Source organism: Ciconia boyciana, chromosome 25, assembly GCF_034638445.1.
Source record: "Ciconia boyciana chromosome 25, ASM3463844v1, whole genome shotgun sequence".
Classification (NCBI taxonomy): domain Eukaryota; kingdom Metazoa; phylum Chordata; class Aves; order Ciconiiformes; family Ciconiidae; genus Ciconia; species Ciconia boyciana.
The window spans coordinates 1488118-1515708 of NC_132958.1; the positions used below are offsets into that span (position 1 = coordinate 1488118).

The 27591-nt window shown below is 56.1% G+C and overlaps 2 protein-coding genes across 8 annotated transcripts; both read right to left on the reverse strand.

Moving 5' to 3' along the window:
• Positions 1 to 1244: 1244 nt before the first annotated feature.
• C25H2orf42 (chromosome 25 C2orf42 homolog) lies at positions 1245 to 11505 on the reverse strand. 4 transcript variants are annotated; one of them, XM_072846314.1, is made up of 10 exons: positions 11425 to 11450; positions 10788 to 10882; positions 8774 to 9614; positions 7894 to 8004; positions 7415 to 7513; positions 5861 to 5965; positions 4134 to 4241; positions 3128 to 3228; positions 2883 to 3045; positions 1245 to 2121 (listed from the first exon to the last, which is right to left on the reverse strand). In XM_072846314.1, the coding sequence occupies exons 3-10, from the start codon at positions 9600 to 9602 to the stop codon at positions 1907 to 1909; spliced, it is 1731 nt and encodes a 576-aa protein (XP_072702415.1). In that variant the 5' UTR covers positions 9603 to 9614; positions 10788 to 10882; positions 11425 to 11450; the 3' UTR covers positions 1245 to 1906. The 4 variants fall into 4 exon arrangements, with proteins under 4 accessions (XP_072702415.1, XP_072702412.1, XP_072702414.1 ...); XM_072846311.1 differs by lacking the exon at positions 10788 to 10882 and having other exon boundaries at positions 11425 to 11505; XM_072846313.1 differs by lacking the exon at positions 11425 to 11450 and having other exon boundaries at positions 10651 to 11282.
• A 294-nt stretch (positions 11506 to 11799) lies between these two features.
• TIA1 (TIA1 cytotoxic granule associated RNA binding protein) lies at positions 11800 to 27490 on the reverse strand. Of its 4 annotated transcripts, XM_072846057.1 has the most exons (13): positions 27294 to 27490; positions 22606 to 22702; positions 22041 to 22139; positions 21442 to 21496; positions 21238 to 21270; positions 19858 to 19945; positions 16159 to 16234; positions 15595 to 15703; positions 15009 to 15104; positions 14834 to 14918; positions 14118 to 14241; positions 13442 to 13581; positions 11800 to 13210 (listed from the first exon to the last, which is right to left on the reverse strand). In XM_072846057.1, exons 1-13 carry the CDS (start codon positions 27317 to 27319, stop codon positions 13087 to 13089), a joined length of 1152 nt encoding a protein of 383 aa, XP_072702158.1. In that variant the 5' UTR covers positions 27320 to 27490; the 3' UTR covers positions 11800 to 13086. The 4 variants fall into 4 exon arrangements, with proteins under 4 accessions (XP_072702158.1, XP_072702159.1, XP_072702161.1 ...); XM_072846058.1 differs by lacking the exon at positions 21238 to 21270; XM_072846060.1 differs by lacking the exons at positions 19858 to 19945; positions 21238 to 21270; positions 21442 to 21496; ... (1 more) ...; positions 22606 to 22702; positions 27294 to 27490 and adding an exon at positions 18988 to 19039 and having other exon boundaries at positions 11801 to 13210.
• Between the last annotated feature and the right edge of the window lie 101 nt (positions 27491 to 27591).

Consider the following 27591-nt stretch of genomic DNA (forward strand, 5'->3'; position numbering starts at 1 on the left):
GTACTGGTGGGCACTGGGCAGGCAGCCATGGGGGACCAGGCTGGCACTGGGAGGGCACTGCAGGGGCACCCATAGAGGCACCGGGATGGCACCTGGGGGCTCGGGGCTGGCACTGGTGAGCACTGGGGGGAACTGGGATGGCACTGGGGGGCGGGTGAGTGCTGAGGCGCTCGGGGACATCGTGGTCACCCCAAGGGCCAGGTGAGGGGCTGGGGCGCGGTGCCCTCGTGCCAGGCGCCTGGGCAGGGCTGCGTCGCCGTGCGAGGCCATGGCCATGTCCCCGTGCGAGGCCATGTCCCCGTGCAAGGCGATGTCCCTCGTGTGAGGTGATGTCCCCCTGTGAGGCCATGTCCCTTGTGCGAGGCCACATCCCTCGTGTGAGGCCATGTCCCTCGTGTGAGGTGATGTCCCCCTGTGAGGCCATGTCCCCATGTGAGGCGATGTCCCTCGTGCAAGGTGATGTCCCCATGTGAGGCGATGTCCCTGTGCGAGGCCATGTCCCTTGTGTGAGGTGATGTCCCCCTGTGAGGCCACGTCCCCGTGCGAGGCCACGTCCCTCGTGCAAGGCCACGTCCCTCGTGCAAGGCCATGTCCCCGTGCGAGGCCATGTCCCCATGCAAGGCGATGTCCCTCGTGCGAGGTGATGTCTCCCTGTGAGGCCACGTCCCTCGTGTGAGGCCATGTCCCTCGTGCAAGGTGATGTCTCCCTGTGAGGCCATGTCCCCGTGCGAGGCCCCTTGTGCCAAGCCCCTTACACAAGACCCCCGCACGCCGCCCTCACACGCAGCCCCACGCCTGGTGCGGCGTCACGCGTCGTGGGGGCTGGGGGGGGGCCCGGCCGTGGGGCGGCCCCGGGGGCCGTGGGGGCAGCGGCAGGGCCGGGGGCGCGGGGCGGCGGCCCGGGGTGCCCGAGCTCTGGCTTTGGGTGCCGCTCCCCTCGCAGGGGGGCACGGCTGGCGGGGCCGGGGCTGGCCCGGCCCGGGGCTCACCCCCCGCGCCGTGGGGCTACCGCGTCCCGCACCCCCGCCCGCAGCCGGGGAAGGGCCCCCAGCTCCGCCGTGCCCCGGGGCGGGCGGGGGCTCCCGCTGCTGCCGGGGGTCCCCAGCGCCGGGGCGAGGCTGCCCCGGGTGGGCGATGGCTCGGCGGGGACGGGTGGGGGGCGAAGAGAAGACCCCCCCCTCCCCCGGGAAGGGTGCCTGGGTGCGGGGGCCGGCGCTACCGGGACCGGCGGCGCTACCGGGACCGGCGCTATCGGGACAGGCGGCGCTACCGGGACCGGCGGCGCTATCGGGACCGGCGCTATCGGGACCGGCGGCGCTATCGGGGCAACGAGCCCCGCTGCCGGGGCGGGTCCCCCCACCGCCGAGCCCCATCGCGGGTCTGGGCAGGGCCCGCTCCCGGGGCCTCTTAAAGCCCCGTGGGGGCTGCTGGGAGCTACTGGGGGCTTACTGGGGGCTACTGGGAGCCGGCGGGGGGGCCCTGCCCTGAGCGGGCGCTGGGCGCTGCCCGGGAGCGCGGCTCGGGGCTGGGGGGCGCGGGGCGCTGCCGGTGCCCTCAGTCCGCAGGGGCTGGGGGGCCGCGTCCCCACGCTGCCGGGAGCAGGGGGTGCCCCCCAGCTCCGGGGGTGGGGGGGGGGTGCCCCTGCCCGGGGCTGGACCCCCCGGGCCCTGGCTGGGGGCCGCTCCCCGGGTGCCCCCCGCCCCGGCTGAAGCCCCCAGTAAGTGCGAGCCCCCCCCGGGGGGGTCCCGGGGCGTAGCCCCCCCCTTCCCTGCCCCGTGCCGGGCGCGGGGAGGCTCAGGACACCCGGGGAGCGGGGGCTTTATTGAGCGGGTGGCGGAGGAGCAGATTCGTGGCCGGTGACCGTCCCTGGCCCTGGGGCTGTGCCCCCCGCGCCCTTGGGGGGGGCTCAGGGGAAGGCGATGGTGGCGAGCGGGGTGAGCTCCAGGGCTGGCTCCAGGGCGGCGGGGGGCTGGCGGTCGGGGCTGGTGGCCGGCTGGCGGCTGCCGTGGTGGCCGTACTGGAACTTGATGCGCAGCTCCCCGATGTGCGAGCGGGGCAGGATGTTGGGGATCCACTCGATGATGAAGGGGGTGGGCTCCTTCTGGGTGGGGGAGGTATTTCCTGGGGGGAGAGAGGGACAGAGTGGGCGCAGGGCCCCCATGGCCGTGCCCTCCAGCCCCGGGACCCCCTCGTGCTCTGCGATTTATGTTTTTTTAACGTGTTTGGTGGGGTTTTTTGTTTTTTAGGTGCCTGGAGCAGCAGTGCAAGGGGGGCTGGTGGTGCTGAGCTCCTTCTGGGTGGGGGCTGGAGAGGGTGGCAGGGGCTATCCCAGATGTTTGAGGTTATTTTTTGGGTGGGGGTGGGCATCTGCATCTGAGCTGTGGGGGCCCTGGGAGGGTGGGACCCCTCCTCTGGGCGGGGGCCTCCCTGTGGGTGCAGGGGGTCTGGAGGGGGGGCCTTTAGGCTTCAGGGCCCCCCTGGGTGGGGGTAGGAACAAGGGGGGGGGGGCCCTTGTTAGTGGGGACCCCCTTAGCCCTGGGGACTGTGGGCAGGCCCCTTGCTCCTGGGGTCTGGCCTCCGGGGTGGGAAGGAGGGAGGGGGGGGGCCCTTCTTGCGGGGACCCCCCTTCCAGCGCTTGGGAGAACTGCTGCTGGGAGAGGAGGGGGTCGGGGGTGGCCCCGGCCCCCCCTGCTCTGCAGCCCTCGCAGGTGCCTCGCTCCGGGCCGCTGGCAGGAGGCTGGGGCCGTGGCTCCCGCGCTCCGGAGACTCTGCTCAGGTGGGGTGAGCTCTCCCGGCCTCCCCCGGGCCTCTGGAGCTCCTTGGCCAGGGCAGCAGAGGCTGCGGCGGGGCGGGGGGGGTCGCTCCCCCCTCAGGTCACTCACCCACTTTGAGGAAGGTCTTGAGCTCCAGGGGCCGGATGGCTGGTTGCTTCTCCAAGTGCCCATAGGCCTCAGCGATGCTTTCCACCTCCACCTTGGGGCACCTGAAGAGCTCGTAGGTGCCATCCCGGTTCTGGATGAAGCTGCGCGTGATCTCCAGCGGCAGCTGCCGGCAAGCACAGGAGCACCCAGGTGAGGGGCTGGGTTAAGGGGCAGCGGCGGGGCCGGGGGGCTGCCTTCCCACCTACCTCAGGCGTATCGAAGATCTGCTTGACCTGCAGGATGTTGGTGATGTGCCACGTGTACTTGGAGAAGGTGCCCAGGGGAAGGGCGTCCTTGCGGACAAAAGCTGCGGGGAGGGAGAGGGCAGTGAGGGGTGGGGGGCTGTGGCTCGCTGTGAAACTGGGGGTGCTCTTCTTCCTCTTCTTCTCCCCCTTTCTCTGCGGTTTTCTCTGCGGTGGCCTCAGCTTGCAGCAACCTGCCTCGTCTGGGAGGCAGCCCCAGCTCCTGAGTAGCGGGCTCTGCCCTCGCCCGCGGGCTCTTCTCCAGGGCTCCGTTAATCCAGAGCCTACTAAAGCCAGTCTTAACTGGCACCGGGCTCGAGAGAGCTGCTTTGCCTCTGCTTGCGCTGATGTTCAGCTAAGGGCGGAGGGGGCACGAAGGGAGGTGGTGCTGGTGCAGCGGAGGCAGAGACTTGTGCTCCATTTAACTTTGACGCATTTAACTTTGCAGAGAGCCCCGAGCGTGTGCTTAAGCCTGGCTTTACACTCCATGCTAGCGTAGGAAAGAGGGTGTAAAGCAGCGAGGACGCTCGCCAGCAGCGAGGGCTGTGAACTTCCCCTTGGCTCAAAGGCAGCGCTCGGGCGGAGCTGGGCAGGGGTGACGGGGAATTAAATCTCAGCTTTGAGCCTTGGTGGATGGAGCTGGGTTTATTCCTGCAGCCCAGGCTTGCGCTGCTGGGAGAGCCGGTGCCCGCGGTCGGGCACTGAGCCTGCAGGCAGGCTGGGCTTAAGTGGGAGCTGACGGCAAGCCCTGCGTAGCAGAGGCTGTCTGTCCCACTTAGCTCGTGTCCTCTGCCCTGAGGCACGCTCACCCAGCTGTAGCATTTCTCACGTAGCTGCAGTGAGGGGAAAAGCTGCTGGAACTAGCTGAGGAATCTATTTCTTGTTGCTACTGCTGGCTTTTTTTTTTCCAAAAGCAGCCTGCCTTAATCATATGCACAGTGTTCCCCATGTGCAAGTGTGTTTATCTTACCTGTAGTGGAGTTGGGCAGCCTCTTCTTTGTGCTCCCGCTGGAGATCCTCTGCTGCAGAGCATCGAAGAAAGCCTGAGGGATGTGGAACACCAGCGGCTCGGGCTTGCCTGTGCGGGCGTGAACAAGAAGATACGAGGCGAGGGCAAGGGAGAGGCAGCCCTGGGTGGGGGCTTGGGGGAAGGGGGTGCGGGGGGCTGCGTTGCTCAAGCATACCCCCCTCCTGCTCAAGTTTTGATTAGCTCTGCAACTGGAGGCTCTGCCAAGAGCACTGCCAGCGTTGGACCACCTTCACAGTAAACTATTTTCTTGCATTCTGAGTCTGGTGCTTCACTTTGTGGCCTTTGTCTCTTGTCCTGGCTGTGGGCAGTGCTGAGCAGAGCCTGAGCCTGAGCCTGCTGGCTTTACCCCCCCAACCAGACAGAGCAAACCAGCAACATCTAGTCCTGTGAGTCCAACTTAAGATGATATTTATGATATTTCTTAGGATATTTCTATGCAGTGACTCCCCCTTGAGCTGTTTGTGCTCCAGGTGACAGCCCTGACTCTCTGCTAGAGCCTCCAGCCCCTCTGTGGCCCTGTGCCGGACTTGTCCCTGGGCGTCCCTCTCTGCCCCATCCTGTGGAGTGCAGCAGGGGGGCTGTGCCCCTTTTGGTCACGCTGTTTGCTAAGCTGGGGCGATGCTGCTGAAGGGGCCGGGCAGCGGCAATGTAACCATCTGTAAGCACCACGGAATCACTGAGGTTGGAAAAGACCCTTAAGACCATCGTGTCCAGCCAGAAACCGAGCACAACAGACGGCGGCTCTTAGCTGTCAGCGCCAGCAGCGTGCCAGAGGCCAGCGTACTTGCACGCTTCCTGCACTTAATGACATGTCGCAGGGACAGCTGCTGGATAGCAGGATGCGCGTGTGTGCCTTATGTGACAACCTGACAGGGCTCTTATGCTGCTTGCAAAGAGCTGCTCCCTTTCAGGCATTTTTTGGGGTCCTGCTCTTTAGATGAGCCCGGCTGCTCTGCAGCACCTGCCAGCCAGGCACAGCTCTCCCAGCAGCCAAGAGACTTAGAAAGTCCATCCCCAATAAGGAATTTTACAGACCTAATACGAGCTGCCGCCTCCGTCTGGAGGATGGGCCAGAGACGTGCCCCGCTGCCCGCACAAGTCCCGTGCTGCTCGCTCGCTGGGGCAGCGGAGCGGTGGAGGTGACGGTAGCCTAGAACCAGGTATCACAGCCACAAGCCATGGCCCGGAGCTGTACGTGCACGGGGAGCACCGCAGCCCTGCACCGAGCAGAGCCCTGCCTTCGGGGTGTGTGGGGGGGCCGAGGAGGATGGTGGAGCGCTCCAGCCAGCCGCAGGAGGAAAAGCGGATCACCAGCATTTCTGAGACTTAACGCCACGTGAAGCGTCTCACCTCACTTTACCTCACCTCTTCTGCGCAGCCCCGGGCAGTTTGAATTCAAGCATCAATAACCTCTTGGGGAATTTCTGCCTTCCCTGGCATGAGCAGCAGCACCAGGCTGCTGACGAGCATCAAGCCCATGTTCAGGGAAGGAATCAAAGCCGACAGAAACTTCCCAGGGGAACAGAACATTTGCTCCAAGCTGGGCAAAGCGCTCACCTCCCTCGGGGCTGACAGTTATTTAATGCTGCCGAGAGCTTAACGACAGAGGTAGTGCACACAGCGGAGTAGAGTGGAGTCAAGTCCAAAGGCGGTCCCCAAAGCCTTACCCTCAAACTGGTAATGCATGGTTTGATGGATGCGTTCGGTGACGCTGGCCAGCCAGTCCTGGAAGGAGAGGGTCACCTGCGACTCGTCCAGCAGCTGGTTACAGCCTGCAAGAGGAAGGGAAGGGAAATCAGGAACCGCATTGGCACACGAGCGCCAAGCCAGACAGGCAGGAGAAATAACCGAGCCCGAGCCACACCGGCTGCCCCACAGGCGCAGCTCCTCTGCGGCCAGCTCCAGTCCAGTATTCCCCATTTTACCCGCACAAGTTTCCCCAGCAGCACAGACACGACTACCTGTGTTAAACAGAGCTCAGAAAGGCAGCAGGACGACAACCAAAACCGTCTTTCCATCAGCTCGATGGATGAGACGATGCTGCCTTGCGTGCCTCGCTCCCAGGGCTGGGAAACGCAGGACTGCTTTAACAGTGGCAATCTGCTTTTAAACCCCCCCCTCCTGCTCTCAGCAAGAGCTGCACCCTCGGCACCGTGCCGGTACAATCGTACGGCACCGGTGCAATCACACCGACTCACTGGGGAGCAGCTTTCACAGTGTCCATCCCCGGGAGCGGGACCCGACACATCCTCACCCCCCTCCAGAGCAATGACACTCCCCGGGGCGCGTGTGGGCATCCGCGGGAGCAAAACTATCTCGGGTGGGGGAGGGAAGGGGAACTAGGAGAGACTTATACCACTTCCTAAGCCAAAAGTAAAGCTAAGAGGAAAAAAAGCATTACACCAAGGCTCCTATCTAGGCCCAGACCATAACCCGCAAGGAGAGCGGCTTTCTCTAAAGGGCTCTGAGTCGCTGGGAAAACCCACAGGTTTCATGGCTTTGGACTGACCCTTCCCTCTCCGACCGTCATATATAAACACATATAAACACACAGCCGCCTGCTCAGAGACAGCAGTTATTACATATGTGCCCACGACAACCTCCCCGAGGTGGCCGGGGTTACCCAAGTTCCCATCTCCTTCACAGCTGGCACGCTCCCCACGCTCGGCCGGACCCCGGACGGTGCTTTGGAGCAAGAATCTGCCACTAGAAACCACAGCTACTCTGGCCACAAGTCCTCCCCCCAGCAGCTCTGGACATTAAGCCATGCTGCAAACACTGGCGGAGGCAAAAAAAGCAATGGAAACCAGCTCACAACTTTGCCTGAACCGATTCGCCTATCCATTTTATCCAGGAGGGCACTTAGGAGACATTAATGTGACGCCTACCTGCTGACGACAGCGCTGGCACCACCACAAGCCAACTTCTTGAAGCTTGCTGCACCAAGAAATCCACCAAAGAGCCACCCTGGGAGGACACCGGCATCGTCCTTCTCTAACAACCACGCTTGCAGCCAGCCAGAGCTAGGCGAGCCGCACGCAGCTACCAGCGACGCCGGGGAAGCAGGGGGGTGCCCGAGCCCAATTTCCCCTCCTCGAGCAAGCGACGGACGGAGAGGACTCGGCCGTCCCCTCCGCAGGGGCTACAGCGGCACGAACCAAACGCCTGCGGGCGTCCCCCAGCGCTCCCGACCGCCGGTGAGACGTGTGGCCGAGGTTTACCTTGTCTTTTCAGCGAGGAGGCAACGGCCGGCTTCTTCAGGCTGCTTCTCCTGGGGTGAGCTGGGTCTTGAGCCAGGAGAGGGCTGGTTGCCTGCGTCCCTGAGGGAACGTTTCAAAGAGCGTCAGCGCACAAGTCCTGGGGGGGCCGCGGGCACCCCATGCAGGCATCCCTGCCACAGGCGGGGGGGGTGGGATGGAGAAGTCACCTCTCTCCTCAGAGCGGGCTGTCACCGCAGCTCTTTCCACCTTAACACCACTAATGATCACTAAAAGACCCACTGAGGCTCAGGGCAGGAGCGTGCCCAACACCCAGAGCCTCTCCGAAAGCTCCCACCCGGCACCGGACGCGGCACGTGGCTGGCTACGAGTCCGTCAGATCATGGCGGGACTGCCCCTCCGGCGGTCACGCCAGCCGGGCAACGGCTTTCGGCTTCAGACCACGTCCGCCCCATCCCACAGAGCCTCCAGCGGACACTCACCAGGCGTTACGTCCTTTTTCCTCTTCTTGGGCTTGGCACCAGCCGCCTCCCCAGCCTGCCCCGTGGATTCGGGGCTGCCGACCAATTGCGGGACCACGATCCCTTTCAGACCTAGGAGAAACAAGACTCCGTCCTTAAAAGCATCTCAACCATCTGGCAGCAGTACTGTGGGGATGCGGGGTCTCACGTACTCCCGCCCCACGACAGCATTGAGCCCTCTCAGCACACCCCAACCGCCCTCAGAGAAACCCCAAAGTCCTCCCGGCCCTACAGACACGCTTCTTGGGGGAGGAACATGGAGGCGAGCGGTGATTTTAATCCACTCACATCACCCAGGTCGCTCTGCTCGGGGCAGATTTTCACCTTTGGGTGCCTAACGACAGGGTAGAATTATCCGGGCGTGCCTATCGGAGTGCGCAACCCCCCGGGGACTGAACCCCAGAGGCGGCTGCCGCTGCGGGAGCGGGGTTTGCAACGAGCTGGGCTTCCCCCAGCGCTGCCCTGGCCCAGAGGGAAGAGGACAGAAGAGGAACCCGACTCGCCCCGAGCACCCATCGCAGCAAAGCTCGGCAGGATCTACCCCCCCCCCAGCTGCCGGGGGAGCGCGGGGAGCGCCCCGCTCTGCTCCCACGGGGGAGCCAGGAGCAAGCTGCAGCCCAGGAAGAATCACTCCCCACAAAGCCGATTGCAGGAGGGGGCAGGAAATGAAGCCCCAGCTAACGAAGCACGGATAAGGCGCCGATGTGAGGGCAGCTCTCGCCCCACAGCCCAGGCAAAGCGAGGCAGCTGCCACGGAGGGGAGCGGGCGGCATCAGCCCGACACGGCCCCTCGACGCCCCCCCACCCCGAAATCCTCCGCGCGTCGCCGCCCCGCACCTACCGCCGGAGTCGTAGGCGAGGAAGTCGGCAAACTCCTGCGCCAGGCTCTCGTCGCTGGCGAAGGCGCAGATGCAGGCGAAGAAGTGGATGCAGCGCGGCGGCGGCGGCGCCTCCTCCTCGGCCGGGCCGCCCTTGCTGGGCTTCAGCGCCTGGCAGGAGCAGGAGAACCTGTGGTCCGCAAGCGTCTTCGCGCTCATCTTCTGGGCAAAGGAGGCGTGCAGGTAGCCGAGGCTGTGCTTCTGGCTGGCCTTGCACTTCACCACCAGGATGTTCTTGGTGATCCGCTGCACCAGCGGCCCCGTGGGCTCGGTCGCCAGCTGCCATATGGTTTGTTTGGTTTCGGGCGAAGCCTGCATGGAGTTGAGCACCGAGCTTTTCAGGGTGAGCGGGGTGGCCTCGGTCTGGCAGTTCAAGGCCAGTTTGACGTGCTGGCACTGGTTCTCCACCACGCCTTGCGTGGCCGCTTTCAGACACGACGGCACGTAGCAGCGGCCGGAGCTGAGCTGTGTGATGATGGTCCCGTCCACCGTCTGGATGGCCGTCTCCGAGACCCCCAGCTCCACAAAGCACCGGTAATCCGGTCCCCGATCCCTCTGCCGCACCGAATAAACCTGTAAGTCGGAGCCGGTGATGATCTTGACGGCGTCGACACTGGGCTGCTTGCGCGTGCCGTAGCGGAAGACGGTCCCGCAGTTCTTGTTCTTGCAGCTCAGGCCTCGGGTGCCGTTGTAAGTACCGCAGCGGGGACATTTCCGGATGCCCCGGAGTGTGGCCTTCCCCAGGTCGGACAGGAAGGAGGGGACTTTGGTCCTCACCGATGCCGGCTCCATCCTCTGGGGAACCTGGAAGGGCAGAGATGGGGGGCGGGGGGGTGAGTCCCACCGAGGGACAGCGGGGACGCAGCCGTAGGTGACACCTACGGGTCCCTCCGCAGGAGGCGGTGGCCATCCTCGGTCCCCAGAGACGGAGGGCAGAAAGAGGGAGAGGGGGAAGCGACTGGCTGCCTGGTCCCGGCAGGACAGGCGAGGGTCCCTGCCGGCCACTGTGCCACCCTGCCACAGCCCCACGCCGGCTACTTCAGCTCCTTCCTTGCAACCGAGGCCTGAAGCGACACCCGGGTGTGACACGACACACCCCGGCGGCGTGCCTCTCTTCACGGAGCGACAAAGTGCCAACCCCCAGAAGCACGGGACCCCGACACCTCCACCCCAGCGCCCACCCCCTGCTATTTCCCACTCTCGGCCGCACGGGAGGAAAACGAGGCTAAAAAGAGAGCTTTTGGCACGTGCGCGCTCGTGGGCCAAGCCACGGGTTCACCCCCCGGGGGTAAATAAAATTAAATAAAGGATGCAGGATGTAAATAAAGGCGGGCGGCCTGCCCACCATCGCCAGGGGATGCGTGGGCGAGGGGACAGACAGAGCCCCCGAGCGCTGGCTGAGCGCGTCAGAGCTGCTCCTCGGCCGCCAAAGCGGGAATGACGGTCCAAGGCAGCGACGACAGGGAGAAAACCCCGGGCGAATGGGATGGAAACGGGGCAATTCCCTCCTGATCCACCCACGTCAGGTTTTTGCACCAGGTTGGCGGCCGAGGAGCAAGATGGCGACTCTCAGTGAGCCACCCTGGTGCTTGGAGGAGCCGCCGGCCCTGTGCCCGCCCCGTCCGACGCTTCAAGCATTTCTCCCCTGCCGACCACATTTTCCCCTTCCCCTGCCCAGGCTCGCACAGCGCCCTGTCCCCGTCACGCCGGGACACGAGGCGGGCTGGGAGGGCTGCCCGGCTCCCCTCCACCCCCCGGTTGAGCCCTCCGCTCGCCCCTGCCTCCGCCTGGTGCTCCCCGCCGCAGCCAAAACCCCCCTTTCCGGGGCAAAACCAGGCACCGCGCGAAGAGCCGCAGGCAGCCGAGACTTCAAGCCAGGCTTCGCGCCCAGCGAGGGCAGCAGGCGAGAGACGGAGACGCCGGGCAGAGGCGAAAGGGACGTCCGCAACGTCTCGCGGAGCCGTCGGCACCGAGCACCTTACGGCGGATGTGACGAGACGCGTGGGATGCCGAAAAGCGGCTCCCGGTGCTCCCGTGGTGATTTAAGCCGGTCCCGAGCCCTCAGCGGTTATCTGCATGGGATAAACTCTGCCAGTGCCGGGCGGTACGAGCTGCCAAGGGCAGGGCACAGCTCAGGGAACCGGGGGTCTGCGCCAGGCGTTCCCCGGGGTGAAGGGCAGGCCCCGAGGAGCGGCCGAGGAGCCCAGGCAGCGCAAGGGCAGAGCCGCGGGGCCCACGGGCAGGACCCGTGTCACAGCGCCCGGGGACCAGCGCGAAGGACCAGGCCGGGCCGAGGCCGCCGGGTGCGGTGGGAGCGGGGCCGGGCACCCGGAGCGGAGCCTTCCCTCAGCCCGGGTCACCTCACGACCAGGCCCCGGCTCTCCTCAGGAGCAGGCCCGGGGCCGCCCCCCCGCCGTCTCCGGGCGGCCTCAACGACAAGGCCTCGCCCAGCCCCGACCCCGCGGGCGTGCGCTGCAGCTGACGTCACTGCCGTGGCGTCGCCGTGACGTAGCACCCCGCCGACGGGGCGGGAACGCGGGGGTCACCCCCCCCCTTGATGTCACTTCCTGTCCCGTGAGCGCGTGCCCCCCCCTCCCCCCCTCCCCCGCTTTACCTGGGCGGCGGCGCGCGCCCCCCGCTCCTGCCCGGACCACCGCGAGTGCGCTCAGCGCCCCGCCTCCGCCCCGGCGCCCGCCCCCTCGCTCCTATTGGTCCGCCGACGCCACGTGGGGCGCCGCGGGGGTGGCTGGGAGGTGTAGTCCGCGGAGGCGCCGCAGCGCGCATGCGCGCTGCGGCGCCTCCGCGGACTACACCTCCCAGCCACCCCGCGCAGCCAGACTTGACCGATTTCGGCTTTTTTCCCCCCAAATTCCCCGAGCAGCCGCTGCCCTCCCGCCCCCTTCGGCCCAGGGAGGGCGAGAGCCGGCCGCGGGGACACGGAATAAGAAAAGAGAGCACACAACGAGCTTCAGGTTTGTGTTTTGTTTTTTTTTTTTCCTTTTTCCCTTTTTTTTTGGTTTTTTTTTTTTTTGCATTTTTTTCTGAAGGCTGGTCAAGAGGTAGGACAGAAAAAGTCGGTTTTTTTTGGCCTCCGAACGTTGCAAAAGACCAGGTTTGCAGAGCTCCGGTCTTGCACTTCCACTAGTCGGGTGAAACGCAGTCACAGGACGATCCGGGCTATCAGGGGGAATTTGATCCAATTATTTAAAAACCAAGAGATGAATTTGGCGTTCCAAGAGTACCAGAGAGTCTGTTTGATATCCGCATGCAGAAAAAAATTAAGAAAAAAAAAAAATTTGAGGCGTAATTCAGCTCAAAGGACTCAGCCTCCTACCTTTAAATAAGGAAACGTACAAAGGCGGCTAACGGTTGTGCAAAATTATTAATTTGCGAAGATATTTTACATAATCGGTACGTGGCAAGGTAGAAATCGGTAAAAAACAAAAAAAAAAAGAAAAAAAAAAAAAGGGATTTGTCACATTTTAGTCACAGGATTTTCGCTGTCCCAGGGTGGAAATCCTCGCTGATGGGGGGGGGCCGGGCGCCGTCCCCCTCTCCCCATCGTAAGGCAAAGACGACCCCGAAAAAGACGCCGAGATACAAAACCGCTGTAAAGGAATAATTTATCCTCGGAAAAAAAGAAAAAAAAAAAAACCAAAAACCCCCGGTGTAACAAAAGCGGAGAGACGGCGGCTCTTTTAAAACAGACGGTGCAAAGGCCGAAGAGGCGGCGGCTTCAAGATTCACACGCTTTTGGCTTCTGGTTTTCGTTGTACAACGGTTTATAATACTTTTTTTTTTTTTTTTTAAATCGTTCGGAATGCAAAGTAGAACGGCGCATTACTTCCGAGGAAAGGAAAGGGGGGGGGGGGGGGGGGCGGGGGGAAGTCGACGTTGTGCAATTTGCTGCCCCGATTTTCAGCGGCAGTAGTCCCTGCATTCGCTGTGTTTCTAAAAACGTGGATCCTTGAGAAACACAGAAAGGAGGAAAAAAAGAAGGCAGAAGTTGGCAGGCATCCAGCATCGCGTGGCATGGGGTTTGGGCGGTCGGGTTTGGTTTTGTTCTTTTTTTTTTTTTTTAATACAATGCGGATGACAAATTTCATGATTAAAAACGCTTTTTTTGTTGTGTGTTTTCTCTCTCTCTCTCTCCCTCTTAAATAAATACATCGTATCTGACGCTCGAGGTGATAAATCCTGTGGATTTATCCGGTGGATAATCCAGTGGATCGAGGCTCCGCGACGTTCCCGGCGGTTCCCCCGACTCCTCTCCTCCTCAGGGCGTCTCGAAGCCCGCCACGCGGTATCCCGTCTGGTTGGTTATCACGCTCCCGTTCTGCCCCTGCGGCGGCTGCACGCCGTAGTTGGCGCCCATCCACGCTGCCGAAGACTGCGTCTGACTGGCGGGGTGAGGGCGGGGGGGAAACAAAACCAAACACTTCGTTAGGCAAATGGAACGAGGGAGAGCTTAACGGGGGTCGCTCTCCGAGCGGGGCCCGTCCTGCGTTCCTCGTCCCAAGTCTCCGAGGAACGACGGGCCAGAACGCCTCGGCAGCTTTTACGCTGCTACCGACTCGGATTGTCACCTCCCTCGGGGGGGAAAACGGGATGAAAAAGCTCAAAATACTCACTTAAAGCCCTGCTGATTCCACGCTTGCCCGTACATCCCGTAGGCGGGGACCTGCCAGCCGTTGGGGACGTACTGACCGATCTGGGCGTTGCCGTACCACTGGCCCCACTGCCCGTACGCCGGCGGGTAGCTGATCTGGTTCTGCAAGGGCAAACACCCGGGTGTTCAGCGGCGCCCGAGAGAGCGGCCATTTACATCGGACTCCGACGGGGGCTTACGACCGCACTCGCCAAAAAACGGCACTGAAACGGCCAGGCAGGCGCTCAGCCAGGCACCCCTTTGGAGTCAGCGAGCATTTAATTACTAGAGCGCCCCGTCGCAGCCCCCCACCCCAATCAGCAACGCGGTCACCGCCTCAAATATCCGCAGAGATGCGGGGAACAGGCGCGGCAGCTCCGGCCACCCTCGTGCCAGAGGAGACACGCCACGGGCTGGACGGTGTTCTGCGAGCTTTCTCCATCGCGTGTTTTTCCGTAACGGGAGTCCACACGCTCCACGGGATTTAAGATCTTTGATTGTAAGCTCAGAGAACTACGCTCTGACGAAATAAGCTGTAACGTAGGCGACGCGTGCCACGCCAAGTCTCTAACCGGCACGCACACGGGCTTTACGCACACAGGTTAATGGCAAAGCCTAACGAGCAAAGCCGTCGTCTTTAGCAGAGGAGAAGTTCTGACCTGCTGGACCGGACTGATCATGTCCGGCGTCTCCTTGCCCCAGTAGCACTTCACCACGTGTCCTTCTATAGTTGTTCCATTGACGGAAACGATCGCATGTGCGGCACTCTCGTGAGAATTAAACCTGTCGAAATAGAAGTCGTGCCAATATAAACAAGTCACTCGGTGAGGAACAGCCAGAAGTGACCCCCTGAGTCCCCGCTAGCTCAGCACGGAGCTGGGCTCCGTCAGAACACCAGCCCGACCGCAGACACGTCCTCCTGCCGCCCCCACAGCTAGGCTACGGTCACTTTGCCTGTCTCGGTGTCGTAACTCTCCCTAAACAAATCGGAAAATTCAGCGGCAAAGAGAGCAAGTCAATTTATAATTATTTCTCGTTATCTGGAGCCTCGTCCACGGAGAGATGAGGACGCTTCTGGAAACAACCCTGCAACCTGACTGTCTGCCTCTCTAACTCTGCCTGTGAGATCACACAGGAGGAACAGACCGAGATCGCTTACGATGAAGGGCACTGCACCAGTTTAGACCAGCAAGGGGTTTTTCCTACTTGTGCCAAGAGCGCTACGAGCCGTAACTCACTCCCCGGAGCAGGCTGCTGTCGGAGAGGGCTGCTGTAAAGTTCGGCATACACCCACCCGTGCCCCGCTGACAGCCAAAGCATGCGACCCCGTAATTCTTATTAAATTCCTCAACACGCAAACCGCATGACGGCCTACCGTACAAAGGAGTAGCCTTTATCTGGGAAGACTCGAATTTCCATTATCTGCCCGAAGGGAGAAAAGGTCTGGCGCATTAGCTGTTCTGGAGCAGGGAGAAAGAGAGGTCAAAATGAGGCAACCACCGTCGTTACTCAGAGACATTCAACGCGATGGAGGCTTGAAGCCACGATACCTGTCAGTCCCGAAGTAACACCTCCGCAGTACACAGTGCAGTTGCTCGGGCTGGACTGATTGACCACATCGTCGTAAGAGAGTTGTTTGGCGTTTGCTTAAAGAGATTTTTACAGAGCTTTTCAGTGGCTCAGACACACGTAACGTAGACATTCTAATCCCGACTGGCACGAGGTGTCGAGCACAAACTGCAGACACCTATCAAGTAGGTCCGATATACCTAATTTAAAATCTCTCCACTGGAAACGCTCTCTTTGACACAGTCCCGCTTTGTATCACAAGAGAAAGCCCTAAAAGCGAGGGAGCAAGGTTAAAAAGCCAGAGTCGTCCCAGCTGTCTAGAGAGAAAGCAAGCTTCCAACCCGAGCGTGCAGCAGCCAAAGGAATCCCCCCCGCAGCAGTCGTACAGTCGCCGTAGCGCAGGAAGCTGCTTTACTGAGGAGGTCTGGAACTGTTCGAGAGCGCCTTCGCTTTTAGGACCCGCTTTCCCTCCTCCCACAATCTCCACGGCTTGCAGCCCGCCCTTTTCTTTTCCTCCTTACGGGCGTGGCGAGCGGTGTGCAAAGACGCAAAGAATTGAGAACCTACATTCGTATGTACTCTTTGGAGCCGGAGGTTTTCTTGTCGCCCAGTTCGTTCTGATTTGCCTTCCACCGAGCCACTGACCGCCCATCTGCTGAATAGCATTCTCTGCATCCTGTCCAGGAGAGAGGGAGAGAAGAAAAACCCGCCGTCGGCATCTCTTCCTTCTGCGACAGAGCCAAACGAACGACATCGCCGCGCGCCCGCCCTGCCCGACGCTCGCAACGTGCCAGAAGAAATCCTACTTCAAGAGAAGCGGTTTTAGGCAGGACGAAGGACGCTGTCAGGCCTCGCTGAGCGCAGCCGAGACCCTCTCGATCTACAACAGACGTACTGTCGGCTCTCTGTCATTTCTACGCATCGCTCCTTTGGATGTCACTCGCCACGTGCTTTAGAAATGCTAAAGCAGCGGTAGAGCGTCCCAACAAAGAGAGAGAAAAGCTTCCCCCTCGAAAGGCAGGGAAGGCAACGCCGGAGAGAGATGGGGACCGACAGTACTCCTTCCCCGCAGCGGCCGCTGAAAATCATCGTCTGCTTTCCAGGGGCGCTCGAGACCGTGCCGCAGCTTACCCATTTATTGAAGAAGGAAACGAAGCCGTATCCTTTAGATTTTCCCGTCGCCATGTCCTTAACCACACGTGCGTCTCTAAAAAGCAGAAACGAGAGCCAGTTCAGCGCCTTCGAAAGACCGCCTTACTAAAACGACAACTCGAGTCACACGTACAGCTTATTTTCATGTTTCACCTTTACTAACGTCAACTGTTTATTGCACCAGCAACACAGTCAAAGCAAAAGGCTTCTTTTCTAAACAGAACTTTACTAATGCTTTGCCAGGTAGTAGCAAAATTAAACTTAATTGTGTAAACATGCAAATCAATAGCTTCTCTAACAAACGTATGTACTTTACGACAGTTGGCTCCCGCTTCAAAATGCTTTTACAGACTGTTAAGACACAAAGCATGGTCAAAGCAGCTATTCAAAAGAATCACTTAAGGCACGTAGCTGACTAACATTAGCTGAATGGCTCTCTTTAACCGTGCAATTTTTAAACTCGCTAGTTGCCAACACATTCTACCTACTCATTCAAAATATTAAATAGAAAAAATGAAAAAAGATAGGAATTAAAAGGCATACGTCGCCTGTTAACCGAATTCTTTAATTTTCTCGGGTCAATTCGTTACCCCCTTTTTGGACTGTGGGCAGCTGTAAATTTTGAGAGATTGACATTTTCAGAAATTATTGAAGAAAATAAAACACCGAAACATTCACGTCTTAAACTACATATTACACATCATTTAAACTGCATTTGTACAATAGCAATCATACAGGACCGATTGGAAACTACGAGATATAAAAAAGGCAAAAAAAGCAAAAGTAAAAAAAAGAAGATTTATAAAAGTAAATAAGAAAACTACAACGTTTGTCCACTGTGAACTGTAGCTTGTAGTTAGCCATGGCAATTCTGTCCATTCTTCAGAGACACTCTGCAAAATAACCAGAGCCCTATTATTTGAGATTGAGTTAAAAAGAGAACCCAGCTACAAGAGCTAAACCCCACTCGTGGAACGCCGTTCTACAGCGTTTCTCAGGCAATTTGCGTACAAGTTAGCCGAGGGTCGAGATGCTCTCGCCTACAGGCCACCCTCTCCTCCCCTCCTTTGCCCCACACATACAGGCATTAAAAGAACAGAAACAACAACATAAAACCAGTCAGAAAGTCATGCAATGTAACTTACGGCTGTATAAAATAATGGGGTTCAGAGAAACGAGCGTTAACATGTGCACAACATTTAGCATTCCAAGACTGGCGAGAAAAGTCACGGTGAAGAGAAGGTTCGTTACGCTCGTTTTTTTCAGCCTGACAGTAGCGGCAAATGCTGCATCATAAGCCTAATTCTGGCGTACGTTAGCCCATAGCGCTGATGCCATCGCCGCAGGCCCGAGGAAAATACCTCTCCCAAAGCTACAGCAGAAATGTTGTTTCTTTCCTCTCTGTGAGACCTCCCCCTTCCCCCTTTTTTCTTCCCCCCCTTCTTGGGTTAGGTCAGAATTTGGGTCATACGTTACAAATTGCCTGAGAAGAGCCACTTTGGTAAGCTTAGATCGGTTTGCTCTGAAGAGCCTATAGAGGGAGGGGGGGAAAAACTCATCTCTACTTACCCTCAACTGAAAACTTTGAAAATAAAGACTTGAGAACAAGTGAAAACATGCGTACAGCAAGCATAAAAGGAAACCACAATGAAAGTGTGCTTTTACAGTGATTAAAAAATCCCAATGCAAAGAATTACCAAAATTTCTTATGTGCTAATCATGCAGTAGATCAACCTCGGTGTCATAAAAAAAAAGCTCAGTTTAGCACCAACGAAGACAATGTTAAAAATAAATAAACTAATAAATAAATAAATAAATAAATATAATAATAATAATAATAATGAAATATTCCGTTAGCACCACATTTCCAGAAACTAGTCACTGATGAAGAGATGAAGAACAGGTAAAGTCAAGTAACTTCATTCGACTTATGAAACAGTAGCAATATTTTTCCAGGTTAAATTTAAACAAGGAGAAAATTTAGGTCCCTTCGGCTTTATTGAACCCCTTGGGTTTGGAACAAGAGTTCAAAGGAGTCATTACGGGGACAATTCTTAATCTACTGCTTTTGTGGGAGGAAAAGGACTGAGTTTCGTTCTGAACAGCCAGTTTGAGCCAGGGCAAACCGCGAGTTTTCCGTGTGTTAGCTCCACAGCTGCGCACTGCGTACCCCAAAAGCAAGAGCATTGCTCCCCGTTCCCCGTCACCACCACCACGCAGCAGCAGCTCTGCGTCCAAAAAGCTCTTCTAGAAAAGATGGGACAATGAGCACGGCCTCAGAACTGCGGCCCACGGACCGATGCTCACTGTGATTTTATACTCCCCTAGCTGACATTCAGGCGTTACTTTTTTGCTTCAAGCTCAGGAGGGGTTTTGTTTTTTTGGGGGGTCGTTCCTGAAAGGCGACCGTCCACTGAACTGTCACCTCAGAAACCCAGCGCTGACTCAGCTAGGGCAAACTCCCTGGCACTGCTCCACCGCAGTCCCACCACCGCGGCTGTCTCTTACTGCCTCCCTTTCGCACTCATTCCAGCAGTTCAGACCTACTTGAGAGTCCCTCATCCCTTCCATCCAGACCACATTTGGCCAGAGGATAAATTGACTCTCCTTAAGGAGTCCGACCCTCTGCGTTTCCTAGATGACAATTACAAAAGATGCAGTCAAGCGTTATAGTTGTCTGAAGCAAGTCACATTCAGAGCATTTTTTTTTTTTTTTTTAAACCTTATCATGAGAGGAAATCAAGCTGGCATTAAAAGAGTAATACACTGGACTCTGAGGGGAAAAAAACAAACAAAAAACAAACTTACTTCAATTAAATGCTTCACTACACAACACGCCAAAGCACTCTATGTTCTCTTACATCACCATCAAGAAACTTCAATGTCCAGTACAGACAACACTACAAGGAAAATTAATGGTTTACATTTGGAGGATGGAATGAACGAACCGCTCCTTACTCTGCTACACCCTGAATGCAACAAACTGGCAGGCGGAGACCTGCGAGCACCGTTCCCCGTTTGTAACACGTTCGCTTGTTACGCCATCGCTCTGCACCGCTGGGATGAGTGCAACTCCTTGACCCGAGATGCCCCGTGGTTTTGGCCGAGCTCTTTGGGTCAAGGGCTTACGCTGACCCAGCGCCAAACACTTCGAGGCCACTCTAGCTGCAGCCTCCGGGCGCCTCAACGAGTCTTGTGCTAAAAAAAGGTTCGTTTTGTGGGAAATAGGAATTTAACTGCAAAAAAACATTGGCTACTGGTGGCTGGCACACCACAGCTAACAAAAAAATCCAAAGCCTCACAAGACGTGAACGTGCAAACAGACTCGGTCACAAGCTGTACAGCGTGATGGCGATCTGATCGCTGAGAGGGCCAGTGAAATGCAAACCCCAGGTTTAGGAGTCAATTTTTTCCAGCGTTGCTTTGCCAAACAAGGCAAGGAGCATAAAACCAAAGCAAGTTGGATGCAACTTTTCTAGGAAAGCAGAACATACTATAAAGGAATCGGGTTACACGTCCCTGCCTAATGCCCGACTGTTCAGGCTCGAGTCGCTGTACGAACAGATGAATGTATATTCCTGCACTGCGACAACTCTCATTCTTTACTTACTGAAACATAAGGCTGCCTCCATTTAGGAGAGGTAACTTTTAGTTCATTTGCCCTAGGAAATTACTTACGATATTCTTCCAAACGGCGCAAAAGCTGCTTTTATATCTTCAGTTGTAATTTCTGGACTGAGGTCTCCGACAAAGACATGGAAATGGTCTTTTTGGGAAAAAGAGAAAAAAGGATCTTAATGTTTGAAGACGACCCCCAGCCGCACACGCACACACGCACACAGAGCACAGCAATCTCACGTCGCACGGCTTTCCAGCTATTATTAAAAACTACATGAAGACTTGAGTTTACTATGAAACAGAATTTACTGCTGTCCGTAACAGATCCTTTGCTTGGCAGCGCTACAGAGCCAGTGGTTTTAAGGATACTACCGTGACATATGGCATTTACGTTTCGTATTTTACAAACTGCTTTTAAGACCAGCCAGCGTTTACTGTACAAAGCCTTAAACTACTGTGCCAAGACTACACGAAAATCTTTCTCTCCATATGCTAGTGTTAAGCTTTGACGCAGCAGGAGATAACTAGCTATTCAAAGTCTGGTCAACTGAAACATCTAGCAGATTCAAGAAACGCAGGATAACACTCATTCTAGAGCAGGACGTGTTTCGAACCTAGCCACGATATCTGGTTTAACACCATAGGTTGTGAAGAACAAATCAAAAAAATACCTTGCATTGCAACAGTTTGCTGTTAAAGCATTTGAGTTCTCAAAAGCCAACAGTTTTGGTTGCCCAGCCAATACACCATGTGAATCCATGTGAATTCAATGTGTGTGAATCCATGTGCAAGTGAACTAAGACTGAAGGCAACAGAATGGAAACAGTAATCCCTTCAATTTACGTCAGAACCATAAAAAAGACGCACCCGAGAGGAACAACAGTCCTGTATCTACGGAGTTTTCCACTACAATCAAACAATACGTCACATACCACCCTAGCAATACACTTATTGGTACTTATTGGTACTACAGCAGGTACGAAACTCTCGACTCCGCTCAGATACCGATGTCGTTTAGCCCCACCGGCCTGCAGAAATTCAAAGCTTGCCGCAAACAGCAGCAGTCCGTAGGCTCGCCATGAGCGGGGAGCGACGGAGCCCAATTTTGGAAACAGTCTAGGTACTCCCAAGGAGCCCATCTGCAGGAGCGCATACTGCAGTCTCACAGGGAGCCAACTATTCTGCCTCCATAGCAGGGGACAAGGGGGTTTTTTTGTTTTGTTTTGTTTTTTTTACAGTTGCGCTCAGGACAAACAGCTGGAGATTAGCATCAGAACTATACAGTGGACACTAGATCACTTTCTGATGCTACAGGGAAATGAGAGGGAAGTCTTTCCATAAAAAAATAAATTAATAACGAACAAAACCCCATACATAGCTTCAGGTGGTTAGTGAATACCCCTGAGAGATTTCATTTTATGCGTAAGAAGATACAATTACCTTGTGAACGCTGTGTGTTGACAACGGTACTACCTGATGACAAAGATTAGATTTGTTCTTAAGTTTATTAACACAAACACATTAAATAATATCTTAGGATTACGATCAAAACATTACTGCATATAATTGTACGATGCTTACTGTTTATGTTTAAAAACTACTTGTACAAATCAAAGACGTACTCAAAGCGTAAGCGACACTTACTGCTGGTATCTTTCTTCTGGCTGCTGGGGGTCGTCGCCCAGTTCACTTTGACCTCCTGCAAACGTTAGTCGCTCACGTTAGATCAAGCAAATCCCAACCAAGCTCAGATACCTCCAGCATTTCATTCTGACACTACGGGGGCACCAGACGTGGAAGTCTGGGGTGAAAGCTCAAGTTTAAGACACGTTTCTCGGGAGAGGGTTTGTTCTTCCAAACTGTGTTCCACCGGTTAAGAGCAAAGACGGGAAACAGACCTGGCCTGGGAATTTGGTTTGGTTGGCTGGGTTTTTTTGCAGGGGCGGGGAGAGAGAGACCTTATCCTAATACGGTCGGCAGAGTTAAAATATTCCTCGCGCCCGCTGTCTCTGAGCCCTCCCCAGTTCTACATCCCCCCCTCCCTCTGCATGCTTCCTACGACAGTCAAACACCTCTCCTCCTTAGGCGTGTCATGTTAAGACCTCCATCCAAACGAAGCGCCTAATGTTTGCAGCGTATCCACTTTGTCTCAAAGTGGTATTTCCCCCAGGGATATTTCACCCGCGCCATCTCAGACAGCCTGTTTTTCAACTCCAACTCACCCTGTAGACATGACAGCTTACCTTACCCATTATCTTCCGGCCATTCATAGCAGCCAGTGCTGCAGCCGCGTGCCGGTGCTCATAGAACTCCACAAAACAGTACGGATCATTTCCAGCTGTCTGATAAAAGAAACAAACAAAGGATTACTGATACAAACCTCTTAAAACTGTCCCCTCACTACTCTACTCAGCTCCTTCTTCGTTACGTCTAAATGTCTCAACACAGATAGGTGTTTTTACTCTACACTGAGACCACAGTCAATGCACAAACAGTGCTCCTGGAGGTTTCAGTTCTGCGTTAGAAAGGTAAAAGTAAGGCAAGGAAGCACTTATCTCACCTCATCTCGTCTATGACACCCACATATATTAACCTGTTCACTCCCTCTCGCAATATCCACCCATCCTTAAATTTAACGTCAGAGACGAGGCAGAAATGATGCCAAAAGTACATGACTCTAATCTCCAGCCTTATTACACCCCTTTAAAGTGGTCATGCCGTATTTCCAGTGGAATTCTGAAACACGCAAGTACGGCCCAAAGCCATCAGTTATGAGAAACGTGAAAATCATTAGGTGAAGGCTCTTACATCCATTATCATTTTGCAGTTTTTGCATGGTCCGATCTGGCTGAACAGCTGGAGGATTAGAGCTTCGGTCACATCTCTTGACAGGTTCCCCACATATCTACAGGATCAAATAAAAAGTTAAAAGTCATCCTGACGCTCCAGTCTGCTCGTCGGTAACTGAGCAAACACAGCCCAAAGTTGTTCCCCGAACACCCAACCCGCCAGGTTAGGCTGTCGAAATGAAGCGTGCGGCAGGACTCTGTGCCAACTCGTGGAGCAATGGGGCAGAAATTGTTCGGTGACAGTGGGCAGTAACAGCACCTGCCCTCAGTCCCACCAAAGGTCTGCGCTTCTAAAATCTCAAAGCTGAACGGAAAGCCAGATGTGGACAACTCGACCTACCAAATGGATTTCCATGTACAGAAACGGCAGTTAGGATAACCATACGCTGCCATCGTTCACCAAGCACCGTTTCCCTAGCTGTCCCAGTAGCTCAGTCTGGTGCTGGCAGATTAGCTGGCAGCAAGCACATTACAAATTATTTCATCAGTTCCTTTTAAAAAAAGACTCATCGTCTGAAAGCATGAGATCTGCCTCAAAACAACCAAGGGCAAACGTGCTCCTCCATCCTCGTCCATTTGAAAGGATCAGCCTCCTCAAGCACAAACAGAACCCGAACCCCTGCTCCGATTTGGGATTTTGGCATTCTCAGAGACCAAGATCATCCTTGATCCACAGGTGGGTTTTTTTTGTTGTTGTTGTTCAGCCCAAGTCACAGGATTTTTAAAAAAAGCACACAGCAAAACCTCAGCTCCAAAGGTGTGGCAGCACCTTTCCGCAAAGCAACGTTATGTGGCAAACCACGGCCTCCGCAATGAGAACCGCAGCCAAATCGCGCTGCTGAAACCACGTCAATAAATCAGCAGTCCTCCCCGTCTCGCTGCAAGGGTTGCAAAGATGTTGTAAGAAAACAACAAGGCAGCAAACCCAGTGACTTCTCACGCTCCTTCTGTTGACACAAGGCTGTGAACAGCCTTCCTGAAGAGATGGATGCACTCCAGTATTTGGTTTAGCAAGAGAGAATGGGGGAACAAGACACACAGCCTCTGTTTTCCTGTCAGGAATGACCCAGCAAGTAATTTGAACAACTATTTTAGGTGGGACTCAGAATCGTATTCCCTTTTAAAATCAACACATGCTTCACCAGAATCAGATCGTCACGGGCATCCTCTCGCTCAACAAAGCGAGCAATTCCTGCACTTCTGACAATGGTTCCTTAAACAGAGGAGGGTTTAGTCCACTTCCATTAAGGCAATTAACTTTGTGCTTGATAACACCAGGACATTCTACCCTGCATCAACTTCAACTGGGAGTCATAACTAGCGAGACTTCCACTCTGTTTTTTTTTTTTTTTAATATCATCGCCATTTGGATAATGAATAAGCAAAAGCACTAAAGCGATGAGACTCTCACGTCACCTCCTAGGTCTAAGTTTATTAACAGTTTACTTGTAACTGAAAGTTTCCTAGACACAGTGTCTACACCCTGACCTTTGCGCTCTTGCTGGATTTTCACCCCGATAACCAGACAGGCATCTCCTGAAGCATTCCCTACCTTTACACTGGAGTTAGCTGGAAAAAGCAGGATTTAGGTAAGCGAGCTCTGACAGCCCCATGAAACTCTGCACGGCCAGACCTTTCAAAATGCATCCTCGAAGGATCAATGCAGCAGCATATATGCATACATACACATGCACGAGAGAGCAGTGTAATTGCGTACTAGGTGTTGACCTACTTGCTTCCGCACAAAGGTAAAAACAAAGCTCAGCTCTGCACGCACGGCCACGCAAGCAGTAATGACACACAGAACAAGAGCGTCCTGCAAAACGCTAAAAAAAGGAGGGGGAATCGTAAAGCACATTGGTCACTCAGAAAAACAGCTTAACGTTGTACAAATTCAGCAGTGTTTTTCTTGTGTTATTTGTCAGCATAACCTCATTACAATTAGCTGCGTACGTCTGCTGCTCGCTCTCTGCAGCCAGCAAGTCTGGAGAGGTTTCTCCCATCCACCAGCTGACAAACTACAGACTCCTGCGATGCTATCAACCGTGCTGAGATTGATGGGAAAAACACAGAGCTGTAACCCCCCGAGCAACAATCCCTGTGTTATTTTCTCTGATGTACTCTCCCCGTGCCACACTCGAACTCTTTGACCACCCTAACCTTTCCACGGAGTTCCGGTGCAGCTCTGTTTCCGTGTAGCTGGCACAGGGGCAGGGTCCAGCACACCCGGACCTTGTCCAGGACCAGTTATACAAGAAATAACCGAGTGCCGAGGTGACCCTGCCAGGTACGGCCAGCTAATACAGGAGGAGACCCATCCCCCCTGACAGTTCTGTCATCTCCTGCACCTTCCCCATCCCTCTTTCCTGCTAATTGGATTCTCATTAATGAGTCGGCTGACGTTTCTTTGCAGGTGAAGGACTATACTATACAAGGCAAACTCTGCAGACAACTCCATTTACTCACTGCACATTGATCAGTATACAGCTTCTTGAAAAGTAATACCAAACTACTGAGCATTAGCACTTCTGCATCCTTTTAGACACACAAAGTAAAGTAGAAGTACACATATTCCACAAGCATCTACGTACTTATGTGAAAAATACAAACAAGAGGTCTTTGTAAAGTTCAAAAACACCGTCTGCCTTGTAACCGCTCTTCAAATTTATAATCTCTGCCGTTGAAGAGTGGCTTTCAAGGAAGGTCACTAGCCACGTGAAAACGAGCTGCCTATCCAGGAAATCATTTACATAAGTAATACAGCTCCTAAGAAACGCCAAGGCTCTAACAGCCCCCTTCAAAGAAACAGGTGACATGGAAATGGCAAAACCAAGAAGTTACTTCCAACAACATCTGGAATCCGTTCCAGAAAACAACCTAAACGTGCTACGGGAACTAAAGGAAAAGGCACGTGCGTTGCGGACCACTTTGGTGGCCTCTCATGACGCAGCAAGACAACGCAAGTGAGGAGGGAGCCCCGTAACCCACGTCCCGATGGGGTTTCTGTAGCACTACCTACAGAAATCCTCGTGCAATTGAATATTTAACACATGCTTCGGACCCGAGCTGGAAAGAGATTCTTTTTAGCTGCGCTTTCTGCCTTCAAGCTGCTGGTTCTAAACCCAATCTGTGAAATTCAGCTCGTGACAATCCTCCCTATGACTTGAGAAAGTCACTCGGAGTGATTCAAATACCGTTCTCAGCACTCTGCTCAACAGTCAGTTCTGCAGCTCAGAAAGCCGGCCGTGTTTATGCGATGAGCCGCACGTGCTCAAGGGCAGGTAATTTATCCCCTTGAGCACACCCCATGTACTGCTGAGACCGCTAAACTCTGGACAACGATTTCATTGGGACGGGGGGGGGGGAACATTTTTCTAAATAAGCATGTAAATATGCCAACAGGTCTGACCCATGTTTGCAGACGCCAAGAATAGTTCCCAAAATGCACGCACTAGAAAGACAACGGGATCGTATACACAGGGAGACAGACAGAGTGTTTACTGCTCGGGAAAGCCTGGACCAGAGGAGCTGGCATGAGTCACGTAAGAGTCTTGTTTTCCTGCAGTCACTCAGCCAAATCATTTATCAACCCTCGGGGTAGATGCAACCATCATCCAAGGGCAGAACTTTCCCCTCACCTTGGCAAGATTCCGTCCCCCTCCTGTCTTTCCTCCCCTCAACTCCTGTACCGAAACAGAGATCAAAGCTTACACTGAGGTGGAATAGAAAGACCGGAGTCTGTGATTTCCCCAATCTAAACGAGGAAAACCGCTACAGAAAACGCCTGCCAGAGAAGAGGAGAGAAATGCACAAGCAAGAGGTGCACAGGAGCTCTCCTGTGCTTTTCAGACACAGCCAGCTGCAGGAGCAACAGCCGACCGAAAGCCCAAAAGCCTCTTGACAGCGGCGGGCGTCAGCTGCCTAACACCGCCAGAAAAGTTGCTTGTAATTAAGGAACCCCGTTTATGATTTTAACAGGGCTGCCCTACAGCTACCATTAGTTCCTCGGGAAATAACAGGCTCGCAGCATGCTTGGAACACTGGGACAAGGGCCGGTTTCGCGGGCGCCCCCCGTTTATTTCCATCCAGCTGTTGAACATCGCAGTCGGGCTCCAGCTTTTAGGCCAGGGCAGCACCCCCCCAGGCACCCCCGGGAGCTGACGGTGCTAACATAGCCCAGAGATGGCAAAATTCAGCCAGGTGCTCGCGAAAATGTACAAGGAGCAAGTACCGGGGGGGGGTACATCTCCCCAGCCCGCTTCCCTCCAGACGTGAGCTGGAAAGGCCCGGGAGAAAGCCCCAGGCGGGGGGCAGAAAGCCGGTGAACAGCACTGGGAAGCAAGGCAGGAGACAGGAATAGCGGGGCACGGGCGGAGGGGCTCGATCCGGCCCGGCCGGGCTCCCCCCGGCTCTGCCGGGGCCGGCCCGCCGTGAGGGGAGCCGAGGCCGGGTGGCCGCAGCCCTGCGGCGGGCGGGGGCCGCCCCCCTTGGCACCGAGGCGGCTGAGGGGCCGGGACAGCCGCCGCTGCCCGTCGCGGAGGCCCGATCGCGCCGCCCGGGCCTGAGGGACCGTGCGTGAGGGGAGCCCGGGCCGCCCCTCCCCGCGGAGCCGGGAACAATAGGCGGTCTCGCCCCCTCCCCACTCACAGGGTCTTGGGCATTTCATCCTCCATGGCGCCGCCGCCGCCCCCGCCCGCCCCGGCTCTTCACGCCGAGCCGGCCCCGCGGCCCCGTCAGCGCCTGGGCAGCCCGAGCGCGGCCGGCCCCGCCGAGCCCGAGCGGCGGACAATAACCCCAATGGTCCTCGCAAGATGGCGGGTGGCGGGCGAAGGGGCCCGGCCGGCCGAGAGGGGGCGGCAACGCGCATGCGCCCGGAGAGGAGGCGAGCCGCCTCCGGATGCGGCTTCCCGCCCGCCGCCGCTCCCGCGCATGCGCCCCCCCCGAC

Bases quoted from the DNA above. Each gene is read 5' to 3' on its own strand.
- TIA1 (XM_072846057.1), bottom strand. From the start codon at position 27,319: ATGGAGGATGAAATGCCCAAGACCCT. The intron at 15,704-16,158 runs GTAAGCTGCGGC...TCTCCTGGACAG, and splicing joins TTTCCTTCTTCAATAAATGG to GATGCAGAGAATGCTATTCA. The intron at 15,105-15,594 runs GTAGGTTCTCAA...AATCTCTTTAAG, and splicing joins TCCAAAGAGTACATACGAAT to CAAACGCCAAACAACTCTCT.
- C25H2orf42 (XM_072846311.1), bottom strand. From the start codon at position 9,602: ATGGAGCCGGCATCGGTGAGGACCAAAGTCCCCTCCTTCCTGTCCGAC. The intron at 4,242-5,860 runs GTAAGGCTTTGG...ACGCCCGCACAG, and splicing joins CATGCATTACCAGTTTGAGG to GCAAGCCCGAGCCGCTGGTG. The intron at 3,229-4,133 runs GTAAGATAAACA...CCCTCCCCGCAG, and splicing joins GCTGCCCAACTCCACTACAG to CTTTTGTCCGCAAGGACGCC.